Here is a 17686-nt window from a genome sequence, read left to right as displayed (position 1 = left end):
TTGAACATGATCAAGCACCTGTTCATAATGCACGGCCTGTGGCGGAGTGGTTACACGATAATAAGACCCCTGTAATGGACTGGCCTGCACGGAGTCCTGACCTGAACCCTATTAGCCACTTTTGGGATGTTTTGGAACGCCGACTTCGTTCCAGGCTTACCGACCGACATCGATACCTCTCATCAGTGCAGCACTCCATGTAGAATGGGCTGCCATTACCCAAAAAACCTTCCAGCACCTGACTGAACGTATGCCTGCGAGAGTGGAAGCTGTCATCAAGGCTAAGGGTGGGCCAACACCATATGGAATTCCAGCATTACCGATGGAGTGCACCATGAACCTGTAAGTCCTTTTCAGCCAGGTGTCTGGATACCTTTGATCACATAATGTATGTGGAGCAAACCTGTAAGTCACTTTCAGCCAGGTGTCCAGATACTTTTGATCACATAATGTATGTGGAGCAAAGCAATGAACTCCAGTCGTATCTTCAGCCACTTCCCACCTCTGCCCACACCTCCCCCCCCCCCCCCCCCCATTGTTACTACTATTTTTTTTCATCATTTCATTACTTTCACTTTCCATCTGCCTCTTTTGCAGCTACTTGGAGTATCCACGTTATTCACTGTACCCAGCTCTGTGATAGAGTATGACGTATCACAATTCAATTATTTATTTTAATGGTAAAATCTTCTAAAACACTGTTGAGTCTGCTTGTAGCTGTTAATCCTCACATACTGTGGAATTAAGGTACAACCAGTTTCGTGATAATGAATCACACCTTCAGGCTAAATTTCGCTGGATTACATTACACCATTAAATTAATATAATCTTCCAACTTTCTACAAGGCACACATCCTGGCACCACGAAATGCAATGGATGTTGACAGATCCATCAATAATCTTAGATCATTAAGGGACATCACTGAGGGACATTCTAATTTGGAGCAGTGCTGATATTACTTATAAAAACAGGTATCTCGGATGCAATGAAGGAATGATAACATTGTGTGCAGGCGCAACTGAGATAGCTGTTTTTCTAAGTACTATCAGATGTTCAACACTGGTCCAGATTAGAATGTCCCTCAATGATGACCCGTAATTATCTACAATTATTAATGGATCTCTCAACATTGATTGCATTAGATGATGACAGGATACTTGTCTTATAAAATGTTGGGATATTGTATTGGTTTAATAGCTTACTGTAATCTAGCCAAATTTAACCTGAAGATTCAATTCCTTACTGCAAAACCAGTTGTACCTTTATTACACAACAAATAAGGATTAGCAGATACAAGCAGATTCAACAATTTTAGAAGACTGTGACAAAGCAAATTTTTAAACAAAATTGTCACTATGCACAGATTAAACTGCGGTTCCCCACATAGATAACTTGTGTTACTTATTTTAGCCTTATCTCCAGCTTATCAATCAGATTATGGTAGCTGAGGATAAGAAAAATGTAAGCTACATACTGCAAAAGCAAAGGAGGAATGTGAAGAATAGTGAGTGACAATTGACAAGCAGGAAACAGAAAGTTAAGCAATAGGAGAAATTGCCGAATTGGAATAAATCAAAGGACCTGAGGGTTTTAAACACTTAAAACTATTGCTGTCATCCAACAACAAAAGTGCCGTCGATACAAATAAAAAATAAAGCAAGGGTAAAGAGCAAGCAGACAACTCACTCCATTTTCAGTATGGGCGATAAAAGAAAAATGATGAAGAAAATCACTGTAGTGTGCTTGTGAGCTTTAAGCTCTTCAAACCATTTTTTTATAGTATTCCTACGTATGATGGAGAGAGAGAGAGAGAGAGAGAGAGAGAGAGAGAGAGAGAGAGAGAGAGAGTGAGGGCGGGGCCCGACGTGCGAGGGCGGGGCCAGAGGTGCGAGGGCGGGGCCAGAGGAGCGAGGGCGGGGCCAGAGGAGCGAGGGCGGGGCCAGAGGAGCGAGGGCGGGGCCAGAGGAGCGAGGGCGGGGCCAGAGGAGCGAGGGCGGGGCCAGAGGAGCGAGGGCGGGGCCAGAGGAGCGAGGGCGGGGCCAGAGGAGCGAGGGCGGGGCCAGAGGAGCGAGGGCGGGGCCAGAGGAGCGAGGGCGGGGCCAGAGGAGCGAGGGCGGGGCCAGAGGAGCGAGGGCGGGGCCAGAGGAGCGAGGGCGGGGCCAGAGGAGCGAGGGCGGGGCCAGAGGAGCGAGGGCGGGGGGGGCAAAGGTGCGAGGGAGGGGGGCAAAGGTGCGAGGGGGGGGGGGGCAAAGGTGCGAGGGGGGGGGGGCAAAGGTGCGAGGGGGGGGGGCAAAGGTGCGAGGGGGGAGGGGGGCAAAGGTGCGAGGGGGGGGGGCAAAGGTGCGAGGGGGGAGGGGGGCAAAGGTGCGAGGGGGGGGGGGGCAAAGGTGCGAGGGGGGGGGGCAAATGCGCGAGGGGGGGAAGGCGGGAGGGGGGGAAAGGCAGGAGGGGGAGTGGGGGAAGGGGTGGGGGAGATAATGGATCCTGGAGGAGTTTTGTCATTTCAAGGTTGCCGTATGTGAAGAATAGCACAATATTAGTGATTGTGGGAGCCAGCATGATGATAATCGATGGAACAGGAATAAAATACGTATTGGGCTTGGCTATCTGGAAAGGACTGTGACCATAGTAAGCCATGGTTTATTATTTACTCAACACAACATTTGTCTTGGCTTTGTTTTGTCACCTTTTGTTTGAGGTATTCATTGGGCTATGGAGTTGGTGTGCAGAGGCAAATGTTATGACATCATAGAAAATGCAGAGAGATCTCATTGTCAACTGCAAGTCCGAGGAATACGCAAGATGCAAGATTCCACGAGCCCAAAATGAACAATGCCAAAGACGAGATTCTCAAGCTTGGATGTATATTTCAGGAAGTCTCTTGTCTGAAGCCTCTGGACAGACTTCTCATGATAATCTCTCATGAGATGTCGCACACTGTGTAACAGAATCAGCAAGAACTCCAGCTGACTGAGTTACGCAGACTGGGGTAAAAAACTGCTTTATGAGGTGTAGCATGTCATATAACCATTCACAAAACCCAAAGAAAATCTGGTCATATGACAGGCTGTTTGTGGCACCAAAGGTGCTAGTCCCTTGCAAATGAGACAGGGACTGAAATTGAGGGTTGCAAAGGAAAAGCTGAAATGCTTAATTGAGTTTTCCAATGTTCCTTTACAAAGGAAAACCCAGGAGAATTACCCCAATTTAATCCTCAACCAACTGAAAAAGTGAGTGACTTAAGTATCCGCATCAGTGGCATTGAGAAACAACTGAAATTGTTAAAACCAAACAAAGATTCAGGAGCCAATGGAATCCTTATCAGATTGTATTTGAATTTGCAGCTGAGTTAGCACCTTTTCTAACTATAATTTACCATAGATCCGTTGGAAGGGGGAGGAGGGGGGAGGGGAGCTTGTGTCCGGTTCTTGGAAGGAAGCATAGGCCATACCTGTCTACAAGAAGGGCAGCAGAAGTGATCCACAACACTACCATCCAATATCCCTGACAGCAATTTGTTGTAGACCCTCAGAACATTTCCTGAGCTCAAACAAAATGATCTATCTCTAACAGAATGACTTGCTCCATTGCAACAAGCACGGATTCCGAAATCTTCGATCATGTGAAACTCAACTTGCACTTTCCTTACATCAAAGCCTTGGATCAAGAAAGTTGGGTGAATGCAGTATTTCTTTATTTCCTGAAAGTATTTGACTTAGTACCACACCTATGCATACTGTCAAAATTTCATTAATATGGGGTATCAAATTGAATTTGTGGATTGAGGACTTTTTGCTAGGGCAGACACAATACTATGTAACATTGGATGTAGAGTCATCGTCAGATGTAGAAGTAATGTAGAATGTGCCCCTGGGAAGACTTTTGCGAACCTTGCTGTTCATGTCATATATTAATGACCTTGCAGAAAATATTAACAGTAACTTCAGACTTTTTTGCACATGAGGCAGTTGTCTGAAATTAAGTACTATCTGAAACAAGCTGCATAAATATTCAGTCATATCTTGATAAGATCTCAAAATAGTGCAAAGATTGGCAGCTTGCTTTAAATGTTCAAAAATGCAAAACTGTGCACTTCAGAAAATGAAAAAACATAGTATCCTATGACTATAACATCAGTGAGCCACTGTTGGAATTGGCCAACTCATACAAATTTCTGTGAGTAACACTTTGTAGAAATATAAAATGGAATGTTTATATAGGCTTAGTTGTGGGTAAAGCAGGTGGCAGACGTCGTTTCGTTGGTAGAGTACTGGGGAAGTGCAATCAAAAAGAGATTGCTTACATGCCACCTGTGCGACCGGTTCTGGAATATTGCTCAAGTGAGTGGAACCTGTACACCAAATAGGACTAACAGGTTTCTTTGCTTTATGGCAGAGCATCACAGAGATACTGAAGAATCTGAATTCACAGACTATGAAAAGGAAAGCCCTACTGAATGAGATTTTCATTCTGCAGCAGAGTGTGCACTGATATGAAACTTTCTGACAGATTAAAACTGTGTGTCGGACCCAGACTCGAACTCGGGACCTTTGCCTTTCACGGGCAAGTGCTCTACCAACTGAGATACCCAAGCATGACTCACAACCCGTCCTCATGACCTCAATTCTGGTAGAGCACTTGCCCGCGAAAGGCAAGGGTCCCGAGTTCGAATCTCTGTCCGACACACAGTTTTAATCTGTCAGGAAGTTTCATATCAGTGCACAATCCGCTGCAGAGTGAAAATCTCATTCTGGAAACATCCCCTAGGCTGTGGCTATGCCACGTCTCCGCAATATCCTTTCTTCCAGGAGTGCTAGTTTTGCAGGTTCGCAGAAGAGGAGCTGTGAAGTTTGGAAGGTAGGAGACAAGGTACTGGCAGAATTAAAGCTGTGAGGACGGGTCGTGAGTCGTGCTTGGGTAGCTCAGTTGGTACAGCACTTGCTGCGAAAGGCGAAGGTCCCGAGTTCGAGTCTCGGTCCGGCACAGACTTTAATCTATTAGGAAGTTTTAAAGCCCTACTGGCTTATAGCATCACTGGGCAAAAGTGACATCTTGCTTAAATATTCAACCCTTCCAGACTTTTTATATACAGGGTGTTTCACAATTGATATTGCAAACTTGTAGAGAGGATTTAGTAGATCGCTTTTTACAAAGGAACCAATGCCTGAAATATAATCCAATGATGCTACAGAGCATCAAAGTCACAAGTGTCGGCACCTGTAAATGTACGTATATTCTGGGTGATTCTGTGATGATGTGACAAACTTTTTAGGATCACGTAGAAGGATAAATGTATAAAGTTGAGGTAAGGATATTGTCAAAAGTTGCAAGTGAAACTAGTTCTGATACCTCTGACAGTGGAATACATGTACTGATACTGTTGTTGCTAAGAATGTATGCTAGGCAACCTTTGGAGGTGATAGTACGGGCTAAAAGAAGAAAAAAATGTCCAGTAAACATGGGCTGTAAAATGCATATCTTAAGGGCTGTGAGCAGTCATTCAATAGAGGAGATGTGTTTCACAATAGCAAAGATGAACAAGTGCTCATAGCTCCTAAAATATGCATTTTAGAGCCTGTATTTACTGGACATGTTTTTCTTGGTTTGGTCCATAGTATCACCTCTAGAAGTTGCCTACCCTACAATCTTACCAACAACCATACTAGTAAATGTATTCCACTGTCAGAGGTATCAGAACTGTTTTCGCTTATAGCTTTAGACTCCTTTGTTTCCAGTACAGGTGGTCGTCGTCGTCGTCGTCGTCGTACCCTCCACGCTGCCCTCCAATGCTAAATTTGTGATCCCTTGATGCCTCAGAACATGTCCTACCAACCGGTCCGTTCTTCTAGTCAAGTTGTGCCACAAACCCCTCCTCTCCCCAATTCTATTCAATACCTCCTCAAGAGCTATGTGATCTACCCATCTAATCTTCAGCATTCTTCTGTAGCAACACATTTCAAAAGCTTCAATTCTCTTCTTGTCCAAACTATTTATCGTCCATGTTTCACTTCCATACATGGCTACACTCCATACAAATACTTTCAGAAACGACTTCCTGACACTTAAATCTATACTCGATGTTAACAAATTTCTCTTCTTCAGAAACGCTTTCCTTGCCATTGCCAGTCTGCATTTTATATCCTCCCTACTTCGACCATCATCAGTTATTTTGTTCCCCAAATAGCAAAACTCCTTTACTACTTTAAGTGTCTCATTTCCTTATCTAATTCCCTCAGCATCACCCGATTTAATTCGACTACAACCCATTATCCTCGTTTTGCTTTTATTGATGTTCCTCCTTTCAAGACACTGTCCATTCCATTCAACTGCTCTTCCAAGTTGTTTGCTGTCTCTGACAGAATTACAATATCATCGGCAAACCTCAAAGTTTTTATTTCTTCTCCATGGATTTTAAAACCTACTCCGAACTTTTCATTCGTTTCCTTTACTGCTTGCTCAATATACAGATTGAATAACATCGGGAACAGGCTTCAACCCTCTCTCACTCCCTTCCCAACCACTGCTTCCCTTTCATGCCCCTCGACTCTTAACTGCCATCTGGTTTCTGTACAAATTGTAAATAGCCTTTCGCTCCCTGTATTTTACCCCTGCCACCTTTAGAACTTGAAAGAGTATTCAAGTCAACATTGTCAAAAGCTTTCTCTAAGTCCACAAATGCTAGAAATGTAAGTTTGCCTTTCCTTAATCTAGCTTCTAAGATAAGTCGTAGGGTCAATATTGCCTCACGTGTTCCAAAATTTCTGCAGAATCCAAACTAATCTTCACCGAGGTTGGCTTCTACCAGTTTTTCCATTCTTCTGTAAAGAATTCACGTTAGTATTTTGCAGCTGTTACTTATTAAACGGATAGTTCGGTAATTTTCACATCTGTCAACACCTGCTTTCTTTGGGATTGGAATTATTATATTCTTCTTTAAGTCTGATGGTATTTCGCCTGTCTCATACATCTTGCTCACCAGATTGTAGTGTTTTGTCAGGACTGGCTCTCCCAAGGCCGTCAGTAGTTCCAATGGAATGTTGTCTACTCCCGGGGCCTTGTTTTAACTCAGGTCTTTCAGTGCTCTGTCGAACTCTTCACGCAGTATCATACCTCCGATTTCGTCTTCATCTACATGCTCTTCCATTTCCATAATATTGTCCTCAAGTACATCACCCTTGTATAGACCCTCTTTATACTCCTTCCACCTTTCTGCTTTCCCTTCTTTGCTTAGAACTGGGTCCATCTGAGCTCTTGATATTCATACAAGTGGTTCTCTTTTCTCCAAAGATGTCTTTAATTTTGCTGTAGGCAGTATCTATCTTACCACTAGTGAGAAGCCTCTACATCCTTACATTTGTCATCTAGCCATCCCTGTTTAGCCATTTTGCACTTCCTGTCGATCTCATTTTTGAGACGTTTGTATTTCCTTTTGCCTGCTTCATTTACTGCGTTTTTATATTTTCTCCTTTCATCAATTAAATTCAATATTTCTTCTGTTACCCAAGGATTTCTACTAGCCCTCGTCTTTTTACCTACTTGATCCTCTGCTGCCTTCACTACTTCATCCCTCAGAGCTACCCATTCTTCTTCTACTGTACTTCTTTCCCCCATTCCTGCCATTTGTTCCCTTATGCTGTCCCTGAAACTCTGTACAACCTCTGGTTTAGTCAGTTTATCCAGGTCCCATCTCCTTAAATTCCCACCTTTTTGTAGTTTCTTCAGTTTGAATCTACAGTTCATAACCAATAGATTGTGGTCAGAGTCCACATCTGCCCCTGGAAATGTCTTACAATTTAAAACCTGGTTCCTAAATCTCTGTCTTACCATTGTATAATCTATCTGATACCTGCTAGTATCTCCAGGATTCTTCCATGTATACAACCTCCTTTTATGATTCTTGAACCAAGTGTTAGCTATGATTAAGTTATGCTCTGTGGAAAATTCTACCAGACGGCTTCCTCTTTCATTTCTCTCTCCCAATCCATGTTCACCCATTATGTTTCTTCTCTCCCTTTTCCTACTCTCGAATTCCAGTCACCCATGACTATTAAATTTTCATCTCCCTTCACTACCTGAATAATTTCTTTTATCTCAACATACATTTCATCAATTTCTTCATCATCTGCAGAGCTAGTTGCCATATACTTGTACTACTGTAGTAGGCATGGGCTTCGTGTCTATCTTGGGCACAATAATGCGTTCACTATGCTGTTGGTAATAGCTTACCCACACTCCTACATTTTTATTCATTGTTAAACCTACTCCTGCATTACCCCTATTTGATTTTGTATTTATAACCCTGTATTCTCCTGACCAAAAGTCTTGATCCTCATGCCACCGAACTTCACAAATTCCCACTACATCTAACTTCAACCTATCCATTTTTCTTTTTATATTTTTTAACCTACCTGCCCAATTAAGTGATCTGACATTCCATGCTCCGATCCATAGAACGCCAGTTTTCTTTCTCCTGATAACAACGTCCTCTTGAGTAGTCCCTGCCCGGAGATCCGAATGGGGGACTATTTTACCTCCGGAATATTTTACCCAAGAGGACGCCATCATCATTAACCATACAGTAAAGCTGCATGCCCTCAGGAAAAATTATGGCTGTAGTTTCCCCTTGCTTTCAGCCGTTCGCAGTACCAGCATAGCAAGGCCATTTTGGTTATTGTTACAAGGCCAGATCAGTCGATAATCCAGACTGTTGCCCCTGCAACTACTGAAAAGGCTGCTGCCACTCTTCAGGAACCACACGTTTGTCTGGCCTCTCAACAGATACCCCTCCGTTGTGGTTGCACCTACGGTACGGCTATCTGTATCGCTGAGGCACGCAAGCCTCCCCACCAACGGCAAGGTCCATGGTTCGTGGCGGTAGGCCAGTACAGGTACCCATACCTAAAATGTACATTTATCCTGCACCATCGTCCTAGAAAGCCTGTAACATCATCATGGAATCACCCTGTATACTGTACGCGTACTTTTACTGGTGCAGGTACCCTGTACTTTGATGCTCTCTAGCTTCACTGGATGATGTTTCCGGACATGGGTTCCTGCATAAAACTTTTTCTTCTAAGACCCCCCTCTACAACATTTAAAAATGTGTACCATGAATTTTGAAACCCCCTCATTATTTGCACCAGATAACACTTCAGTTGCTACACCTGATTGTAAACTTCAGAATTTTCTGAAATTTCATCAGGATAAGAATGGGACAGAGAGAGAAAAAAATGAATAGGTACACACACACATGCACAAGTAAAGGAGACATTAAGGAACACACACAAACATTTCTTAATGACAGGTTGAAATAAAATGTGAACACTATTAGATGATAATCAACATATGTAACTGGACAGTACCATTGTATAAATAGCTGTAAGCTGGACTATATGAAATTGTTAATTTTACAGATATTTTGACTTGTGAGGGCGGGGGGGGGGGGGGGGGGGGGACGAATCTTATGAACAGAAGGGATAAATGAAGTTTAAAGATATTATCAGTAGTAAGTAATGTGATGGTAATATGTATGGACTAGCTTACATTAATGCTTTAATGTGTACCAGCAGATCTGAAGAACAGGCTAGTGGCCTTGAAATCTATCATGTTATCATAAAAAAACACTTAACACCAGATAATTGCATTCTGAGGAAAATTCATTTTATTCTTAAAGTATAAGATTACTATGAACGTCAGTTAAGATATGACATGGCCAGAATATTAAAAATTAAGAAAAAAAGTTTTTTCATTAATAGGACCTACACATTAAGTATCACAATAATGTTTGCACAACACAAAGTCAATCAAAAAATGCGCCGAATACAAAATAAATTTTGGCGCTGGTACACAATTCTAAAAGTGGAATATATTCTGAAAACAAAATCAGAATATTCCAATAATTTAATCTGAGCTGACAGTGGTTTCCAATCCAAGTTTTTCCATATCCATGTTAGACTAACAAAAGTAAAGATATCACACGATCATACTTATTTATTGCCAAACAATTGTACAACACACATTTTATATATTAGTAGATTTCTTACTTGATATGGAATTCCATATCAGTCCACAACTCCGCTTCTCTGGACAACATTTTCCAACGACAGCACACTTTCTGCACCACATCTAGTAGCTCTCTGAAAGACAAGTGAGAGAATATCTTTATCAGTATAACATCGGGCAAGTCATCTACACTCATGCGCCAGGCGCCCGTGCTGTGTGCTGCACTGTCTGCCTCGTAGGAAACTGCAGTTTCCGATTGCTGTGTGTTCAAATTAGTTGCAGACGCATCCGACTGGGGACTATTGGCACTGCCATTATGTAAAACAGAAGTGACAGTGGAAGGAGGAGCTTCAAGCGTCTCACTGCTCCGATTCTTTGCGATGTCTTCACCAGCCAAAAGACACCCGCCACTGCACTCTGATTCTGATGTCATTTTCCTGTTGTGTCTGCCTCCAGACTTCTGGCACTTGGAGGGTTCTGGGGGATGTGGTTATCTTGTGGATCTCTGCTAGATATACTTGCAGGCACTGAAAGAAGCAAAGGAACAAACTGATGTTCAAATAATTAAACATTTAGATGCGCACACACACACACACACACACACACACACACACACACACACACACACACACACACACACACTTGCCCAAGAGAGGCAAAGGTTCGAATCCCAGTTTAGGACACAGTTTTAATCTGACAAAGTTTAAAAGAACAACATACTGGCATTATAAACAAAGCATATGATCAACATCTACAACTGAAAAATAATAATAATAATAATAATAATAATAAAAATCCCTATTGCCACTTGTGTAACATATGACATTGCACTTCAAAGCACGTACCGATTGCTCTCTTTTTTCACTAGGCTCAACATTATTATTTACTATACATGACGCACACGCTATGACCGAACTCGTACAGGACTTGGTAGATTAACCTGCCACGAGTAATGCGTATGATGGGCAAACATCTATTAGGTGCACTACGAATGTAGTGGTGTGGACATGTTGAGAATGTGGGTCTCACAGGGGGCGTGCAAGGGATAAGTCCCTGCAGGCGCGTTATCCTCTGTGCCCTCGGTGGCTCAGATGGATAGAGCGTCTGTCAAGTAAGCAGGAGATCCCGGGTTCGAGTCCCGGTCGGGGCACACATTTTCAACTTGTCCCCAGTGAAGTATATCAACGCCTGTTTGCAGGTAGGGTGTCCATTTAATTATCATTTCATTACTAATTACCGTATTATTTATCCAACATTAACTTTAAATGTACATATTCAACTTATCCCCTTCTCCTTTTCCCTGCCTTGTATTGCCATATCAGTTTACAGAGCAGTGTTGAACTACTTATCAGTGACCACCATGCTACTTTCTGTACACAACTTCCCACAAACAACGTATTAGTGTAAATCCCGTTCTCTGGTTGCTCTGTGACAGATAGGAATAGGAACGCTGAACATCTTGATCTTCACTTTAGTTTAGTAACAGCTCAAGCTCAATTGACCTTAAAAACGTGCAACAATGCTCTTACAACTTTTCCCTTAAATCTCCGTTTTTCTTCATCCTTTTTCCTTTACTCTTATACATTTTGATGCCTATGTCATCATCTGTGAACCTCTGTCATTTCTGAAGAGACATCGTTTAAAGTTTCAGTTTCACAGGAAAGGGGGGGGGGGGGCACCACTTACTGTGCAGTACACAATGTATTGGGTTGGCGCACAAGTTTGTAGTGTTTTTGTTTCGCTTGTTGGTATTTCAGTTACTATGGGTTTATTTATCGATTGTCCTCTTATTTGTACTTCACTGCCGCTATTCAAGTTTACATGTTCTCATTTGGAGATAGTGAGTGGAGACAGAACAGTTATAAAACGATTATATGTCAGTCCCTATTGACATAATAGAAGACAGCTAAAAACAGGCATGTGGAAAAAGGGCTAAAAAAGACACCACACTGAAACGGGGGTCCAGAACTAAAAATTAAATGGCCTTCGCCATATTGCTTTGGCAGATAAAAAGTAAGATGCGGTCAACAGCCCGCACATCATTTGCTAAAATGGCCGATAACTCACACAACAATCCGAAGCAGGAACATAAAATGGTTAAGAAAATGGACATTCCATCGGGAAATGGCAGACAGTTAAAACTTGGGCGCAATGTGTACAATGTAATGGGGTGCACCGCTTATCAAATGACAGCTAAAAAGGCAGTGCCCAATATGCAGCCTAGTCGAAATGACCTCCTCCCAACAGGAGGGACAGGAGGAGGTCGTCCAAGCTGCCGGGAGAGGCTTAATAATCCTGAGCTTATTCCCGCGAAGGGAGGACCACTGGCGATGCCAAAGGGACCCCATCATTTTCTGGCAGACCGACATGACCAGGAACCCTCAGAAATATCATACTGGCTCCACCAAGAGTGAGCAAGTGACAGCTTTCCTGGACCTGCTGCACTAAGGGATGGGCAATGTACAGTACACACAGACTTTGAAGGGTGCTGACTGAGTCTGAGCAGAGGACACAATTAAAAAGGCTGTGTCGCCGGATGTACTCCGTGGCCTCATACAGGGGCGAAGAGCTCGGCCGTAAGTACTGAGCAGTTTGCTGGGAGCCAATGTCGAAAGACGTACTATCGCGAAGTTCCATGTGAAGGTCGTCAAACGGAGGCGAGAGACCGAGGCTGGAATAGTGTCCTTAGGAAGTGAATGAAGGCCAAAGTTAACACGGGTCGCTTCACGAAGCCAATGTGGTGTATGGCTCACACCCACCGGAAAGGTTGCAGGTAGTAGTGAAGTTAAGCCACCGGAGCATGTGCCGAAAGTGGACTCCAGGAGGTAACAGAAGAGAGACGCGCCCCATACTGGCGATCAATGGAATCATCGAAGGAGGAGGCATAGGATGGGTGGCCACACATGGCAGACAAACGGCATGCATACCTGCTGAGGAAAAAGTCACGGCAGTAGGACAGTAGTAGTTCAGTACCTTCAGCATACAGACTGGTCTAGTGTAAAAGGCACCCGTGGCCAAACAGATGCCACGATGGTGGACAGTGTTGAGATGACGTAAGAGGGATGGATGCTCAGATGCACAAACAAAGCACCCACAGTCGAGTTTCGAATGGACAAGGGACCGGCACAAACGGAGAAAGCTGGTTCGATCCGCATGCCAGGAAATACCATTGAGGACACACAGGACACTGAGGAGCCGAGTACACCGGGCTGCCAGGTAAGACGTGGGAGGACCAAGGCAGTTTTTTATTGAGCACGAGTCCCAGGAATTTCGTAGTTTGAATGAACAGAAGGGCAACAGGCCCAAGATGTAAAGATTGTGAGAGAAACCATTTGCGCCGCCAGAAATTCATACAGAAAGTTTTGTCAGTGGAAAAGCGAAAGCCATCGTTGATGCTCCAGGAATGAAGGTGATCAAGATGGCGCTGAAGACGCCACTCAGTGCGACAGGTCCGTGGAGAACTGCATAGATGAAAAAATCGTCAACAAAATGGGAGCCAGAGATGTGTGGTGGGAGATAGGCCATTATAGGGTTAATGGTAATAGCAAAGAGGATGACACTCAGAATGGAACCCTGAGGCACACCGTTTTCCTGGATAAAGGTGTCCACCAAGGCAGAACCCACACGCACCTCGAAAACTTGGTTTTGTGACGGCTCCCAAACCCGAGGTCCTCGGCAGTACTTTTGGGGCAGCCACCACAAATTGTATAAAGCGTGGGTAGTGACCAGGATGTGGCTATGTCTGTTAGCCGTTGGCCGAAAAACAATTAATGACACGAATTGCGCCAGCTAGAACGAAGAGATAACTTATCTTTATTTCTGACGAAACGTGCACGAGCAATAAAAGTCCAAGTAATACATGAGAGTAATCCTTGTACTGAGCCTAGTCGAATACAATAGCAAATATCACACTGCAATGGCTCCACTATAAACTCCATGAAAGGCTAGCAATAGACAATCGACAATAGACTGTCCATCTCGGGACCAGCGCTCCTCCTCATATGCAAAAGGCAGAGGGCACTGAGGATCCGAGCTCAGCCATGGCGCGACCTCTTCCGTTGGCGGTAACGCCCTGAGATGCCGACGGCCGCGACAGGAACTGTGGCCAGCGATGTCACGGTCAGGGCGCATGTGTGCGAGTTGGTTGGTTGGTTGGGTTCGTGGATACAAAACTTGGTCTTTTAAAAATGCCTGAAGGAAATACGGCACGCAGCCACAAAAGCCCCACGTGTGAAGAATACAGAGGATACCATTTCTCCAGCAGGTGTCTTAGGCCTTCTCTAAATTAAAGGACACAGTCACAGTCTGGAATTTCCGCAGAAAACCATTCGTGACACGGGTGGACAAAGCAACGAGATGGTCAACTGCAGAACGCCGCACTCGAAATCCACACTGTGCATTAGTCAGTAAACTGCGAGACCTGAGCCACCATATTAGCCGAGCATGAATCATACGTTATATCACCTTGCAAATGCAGCTGTTAAGAGACATGGGCAGTAGCTACGAGGTTTTTGTCCTTACCGGGCTTAGTTCTGGGTATGACAGTGGCCAGTGTCCAAAAAATGTGCCCTCTGCCCAGATGCGATTGTACATGTTAAGCAGAAAGTGCTTGTCCGCAAGAGAAAGGTGCTGCAACATCTGAATGTGGACGGCGTCTGGCCCTGGGGCAGAGGATCTGGATCTAGCTCCTCGTAGTATCATAGTAAAGGTAGCACTCACGATTCGGAGAAGAAAAGGGTATCGTCTGAGCCTCCTCCATTCGTTTCTGATGGAGGAAGGCAGGGTGACAGCGGAAAGAGCTCAAAACTTCTGCAAAATGGCGGCCCCAGGTGTTGGGGATAGCAATAGGGTCCAAATTGACATCGTCACCTACTGTCAGGCCAGAAATTGGGGAATGGAGCTCGGTCCCAGAGAGCCGTCAGAGGTTGCCCCACACGACAGAGGAAGAGATGGAACTGTTAGAGGAATTAGTGAATGAAATCCAGCTACCTCTTTTGCCACCCTGAAGAATGCAACGACACTTTGCACCCATCTGTTTATAATGAATGCGGTTTGCCATAGTAGGATGGCAGTTAAAAACGTCTCCGTGCGTGAACTGCGTCGCAGTATGCCTCAATCCACCAAGGGACTGGGGCACAGCATTGTAAAGAAGACTGGAACGTTCTGCAGTGGTAAGGACAACATTTGTAAGATATTCCACCTGGTCATCACAACTGGGGGAATCTCGTTCTTCGAAGGTCGCCAGGGAGGAGTAAAGCTGCCAGTCATCCTTAGGAAGCTGCCATTTGGACGCGCATACAGATGGGGTAGGAGTCAGCAAACAGATAGCACACAGGAAATGGTGGCTCGAGTAAGTGTCGGAAAGAATGGACCACTCAAGACGAGGGGCAAGCCGGGCAGAGCACAATGATAGGTCCAAATGGGTACGGGTGTGCGAGGAGTTGGAAAGGAAAATGGGTGCTCGATTGTTAAGGCAGAAGAGATTAAGTTGGTTAAGAAGTTCAGCCAAGAGGGCACCTCTCTGACAGGTCCTGAGAGAACCCCAAAGGGGATGATGCAGATTACAGTCACCGAGTAGCAAAAATGGGGGAGGTAGCTGCCTGATGCGTTGAAGGAAGTCTGCCCTGGTTACATCAAATGATGGAGGGACATAAATGGTACAGAGGGGAGAAGTCAGGTGGGGAAGGAAAAGGCAAACCACAACAGCTCGAAGATTGGTAGTCAGAGAGATCGGTTGACTATGAATGTCATCTCAGACGAGCAGTATGACACCTCTGTGAGGTGGAATGCCGAACTCAGTGGGAAGGTCAAAAAGTATTGGTAAGAAATGTGAAAGCTCGAAGCAGTCATGAGGGCACAGTTTGTACAAGGGGACGCTGTGATGCTAAAAGTAGCCGTAAATCCTCTTTGTGGAACCGAAGGCCACAAATGTTCCATTGGAGGAGAGCCGTGGTCAGGAAGAGATGTAGGGTTGTCACCTGGGTTCCATTGGGGGAGAGCCGTGGTCAGGAAGAGATGTAGGGTTGTCACCTGGGTGGCTGTCGAGTGACTGCCGGGAAGGAGTCACTACTGCAGAGCACAGAAGCAGGAGGATCCTGCTCCACAGGTTCCGCAGAAGCATCGGCTCGCTTATGCAGTCGGTCTGTGCACTCTAATGCCGAAAAACAATTGTCGGTGCGCGCCAGCGACACGGAGGCCGTCTGGGCTAAGGTATCACGTGGCAACACCACCTAAGGGAATCTTTGAGTTCGTGGACTTCTTCAAGCCTTTCCACGGTTAGAAGAAGACTGGGGTGTTGTTTGGCTGGAGGGACAGAGGAAGTCTTCACAGGATACTCCTTCTGCCCTTCTCGGCCTATCAGTTGTATAGCTGGTGGCTTCGCCCCCTCGAGGCGAGAGTTTGACTGTTTGTTCCACAGCTGGATGGGGGGATGGCGATACTACCTCGACACTGGGCGATTTCACAACCTCAGAGCGGAATTGGAGGTCTCACATCCTTCACGGAGCGAGGTCTTTCCCTTTACCCGGATCTCTTGAACAGCCTGCTCATTAAGATACACGGTACAATCCCGAGAGGAGGCGGCGCGGTGGCCATTGCAGTTGATACAGAGAGGAGAAGGAAGTGGATAAACGCCCTCGTGCGCATTCCTACCACAGGTGACACTTTCGGCTGCGTGTTGGCAAGATGTTCTAGTGCGGTCGGAACAATGACACTGGAAGCAGCGCATCGGGTTCGGAATGTACGGCTGGACTGCGATAATTTCATAGCCTGATTTGATCTTGGATGGAAGCACCATTCTATCAAAGCTAAAAAAGAGAATGTGGGTGGGCACTAAGGATGTAGCTACCTTTTTCATTACATGATGGACAGAATAACATCCTGATGAGAGAGGTGAGATTGGATTTCTGTCTCGGTGAGACCATCTAGCAGCCTGGTGTAAATTACACCACGGGAAGAATTCGAAGTTCTGTGGGCCTCGACACAAACAGGGTAAGTGTGGAGATGTGAGGCAGCAAGCAGATGTTGTGCTTAAGAATCGGAAGTGGTGTCCAAAAGGAAAGTGTTATCCTGTAAATGAGAGCAGAATATCACATTGCCAGTAATTGCATCGACACCTTTCTGAATAATAAAGGAATTTACCGTGGTGAAGGACTGACTGTCTTCAGTACGTGAAACCACGAGGAACCACGGTGCAGCCTCATTACGTTTACATTTTGTAGATGCTGAGTGGGAAGATGATTGACTCATCGCGAGGAAATGACCAACGATTGCCAGCATCTCCAATGGTTCACTCCTTCCAACTGGGGGCCCCTTCACAAGGGGGGCGCACCCGCCTCAGGTGATTGTTCACACCTCAGGCCACACCTCCCGAACACCTGACTGAGGAACCAAATGGCAATTTGGGAAGGTTACAGCTCGGGCAATCAACTGGGCCTGGCCTGTACCAGGTGGTACATGCAAACCCTACCTGTCGACCCAGGGCTGGGAATTACACGTTACTCAGTCACCTGTTATGTGTCAGATGCATGGGCTGGCCTTCAGCAGCACACAGGGAGGAAGAAGAAAAAGAGGAACCTCAAACGCCCAAGCAGTGGAACAAGAGGAGAAGGGAAACAAAGAAAGGAAAAGGGAGAGAAAAAGAAAGGTGAGACTGAAATTACGTCAGCGACAGAATGCAAAACA

The 17686-nt window shown here is 45.1% G+C and overlaps 1 protein-coding gene and 1 non-coding gene across 2 annotated transcripts in view; one reads left to right on the top strand and one right to left on the bottom strand.

Moving 5' to 3' along the window:
- The window catches only part of LOC126428213 (uncharacterized), a 129495-nt gene that overhangs the window by 95878 nt on the left and 15931 nt on the right, over positions 1-17686 (bottom strand). Inside the window, exon 2 of the mRNA XM_050090129.1 lies at positions 10045-10530. Within this exon, the coding sequence (XP_049946086.1) occupies positions 10045-10436 (392 nt within the window). The 5' untranslated portion in view covers positions 10437-10530. The remainder of the gene's footprint in view (positions 1-10044; positions 10531-17686) is intronic.
- Trnat-agu (transfer RNA threonine (anticodon AGU)) lies at positions 11079-11153 on the top strand. Its single transcript has one exon. It is a non-coding gene; the product is annotated as a tRNA-Thr (tRNA).

This window comes from Schistocerca serialis, chromosome 12, assembly GCF_023864345.2.
Source record: "Schistocerca serialis cubense isolate TAMUIC-IGC-003099 chromosome 12, iqSchSeri2.2, whole genome shotgun sequence".
NCBI classification, from domain to species: Eukaryota; Metazoa; Arthropoda; class Insecta; order Orthoptera; family Acrididae; genus Schistocerca; species Schistocerca serialis.
Note: the sequence above shows the minus strand (reverse complement) of the source record. Positions and strands in the feature narration are given on the sequence as shown.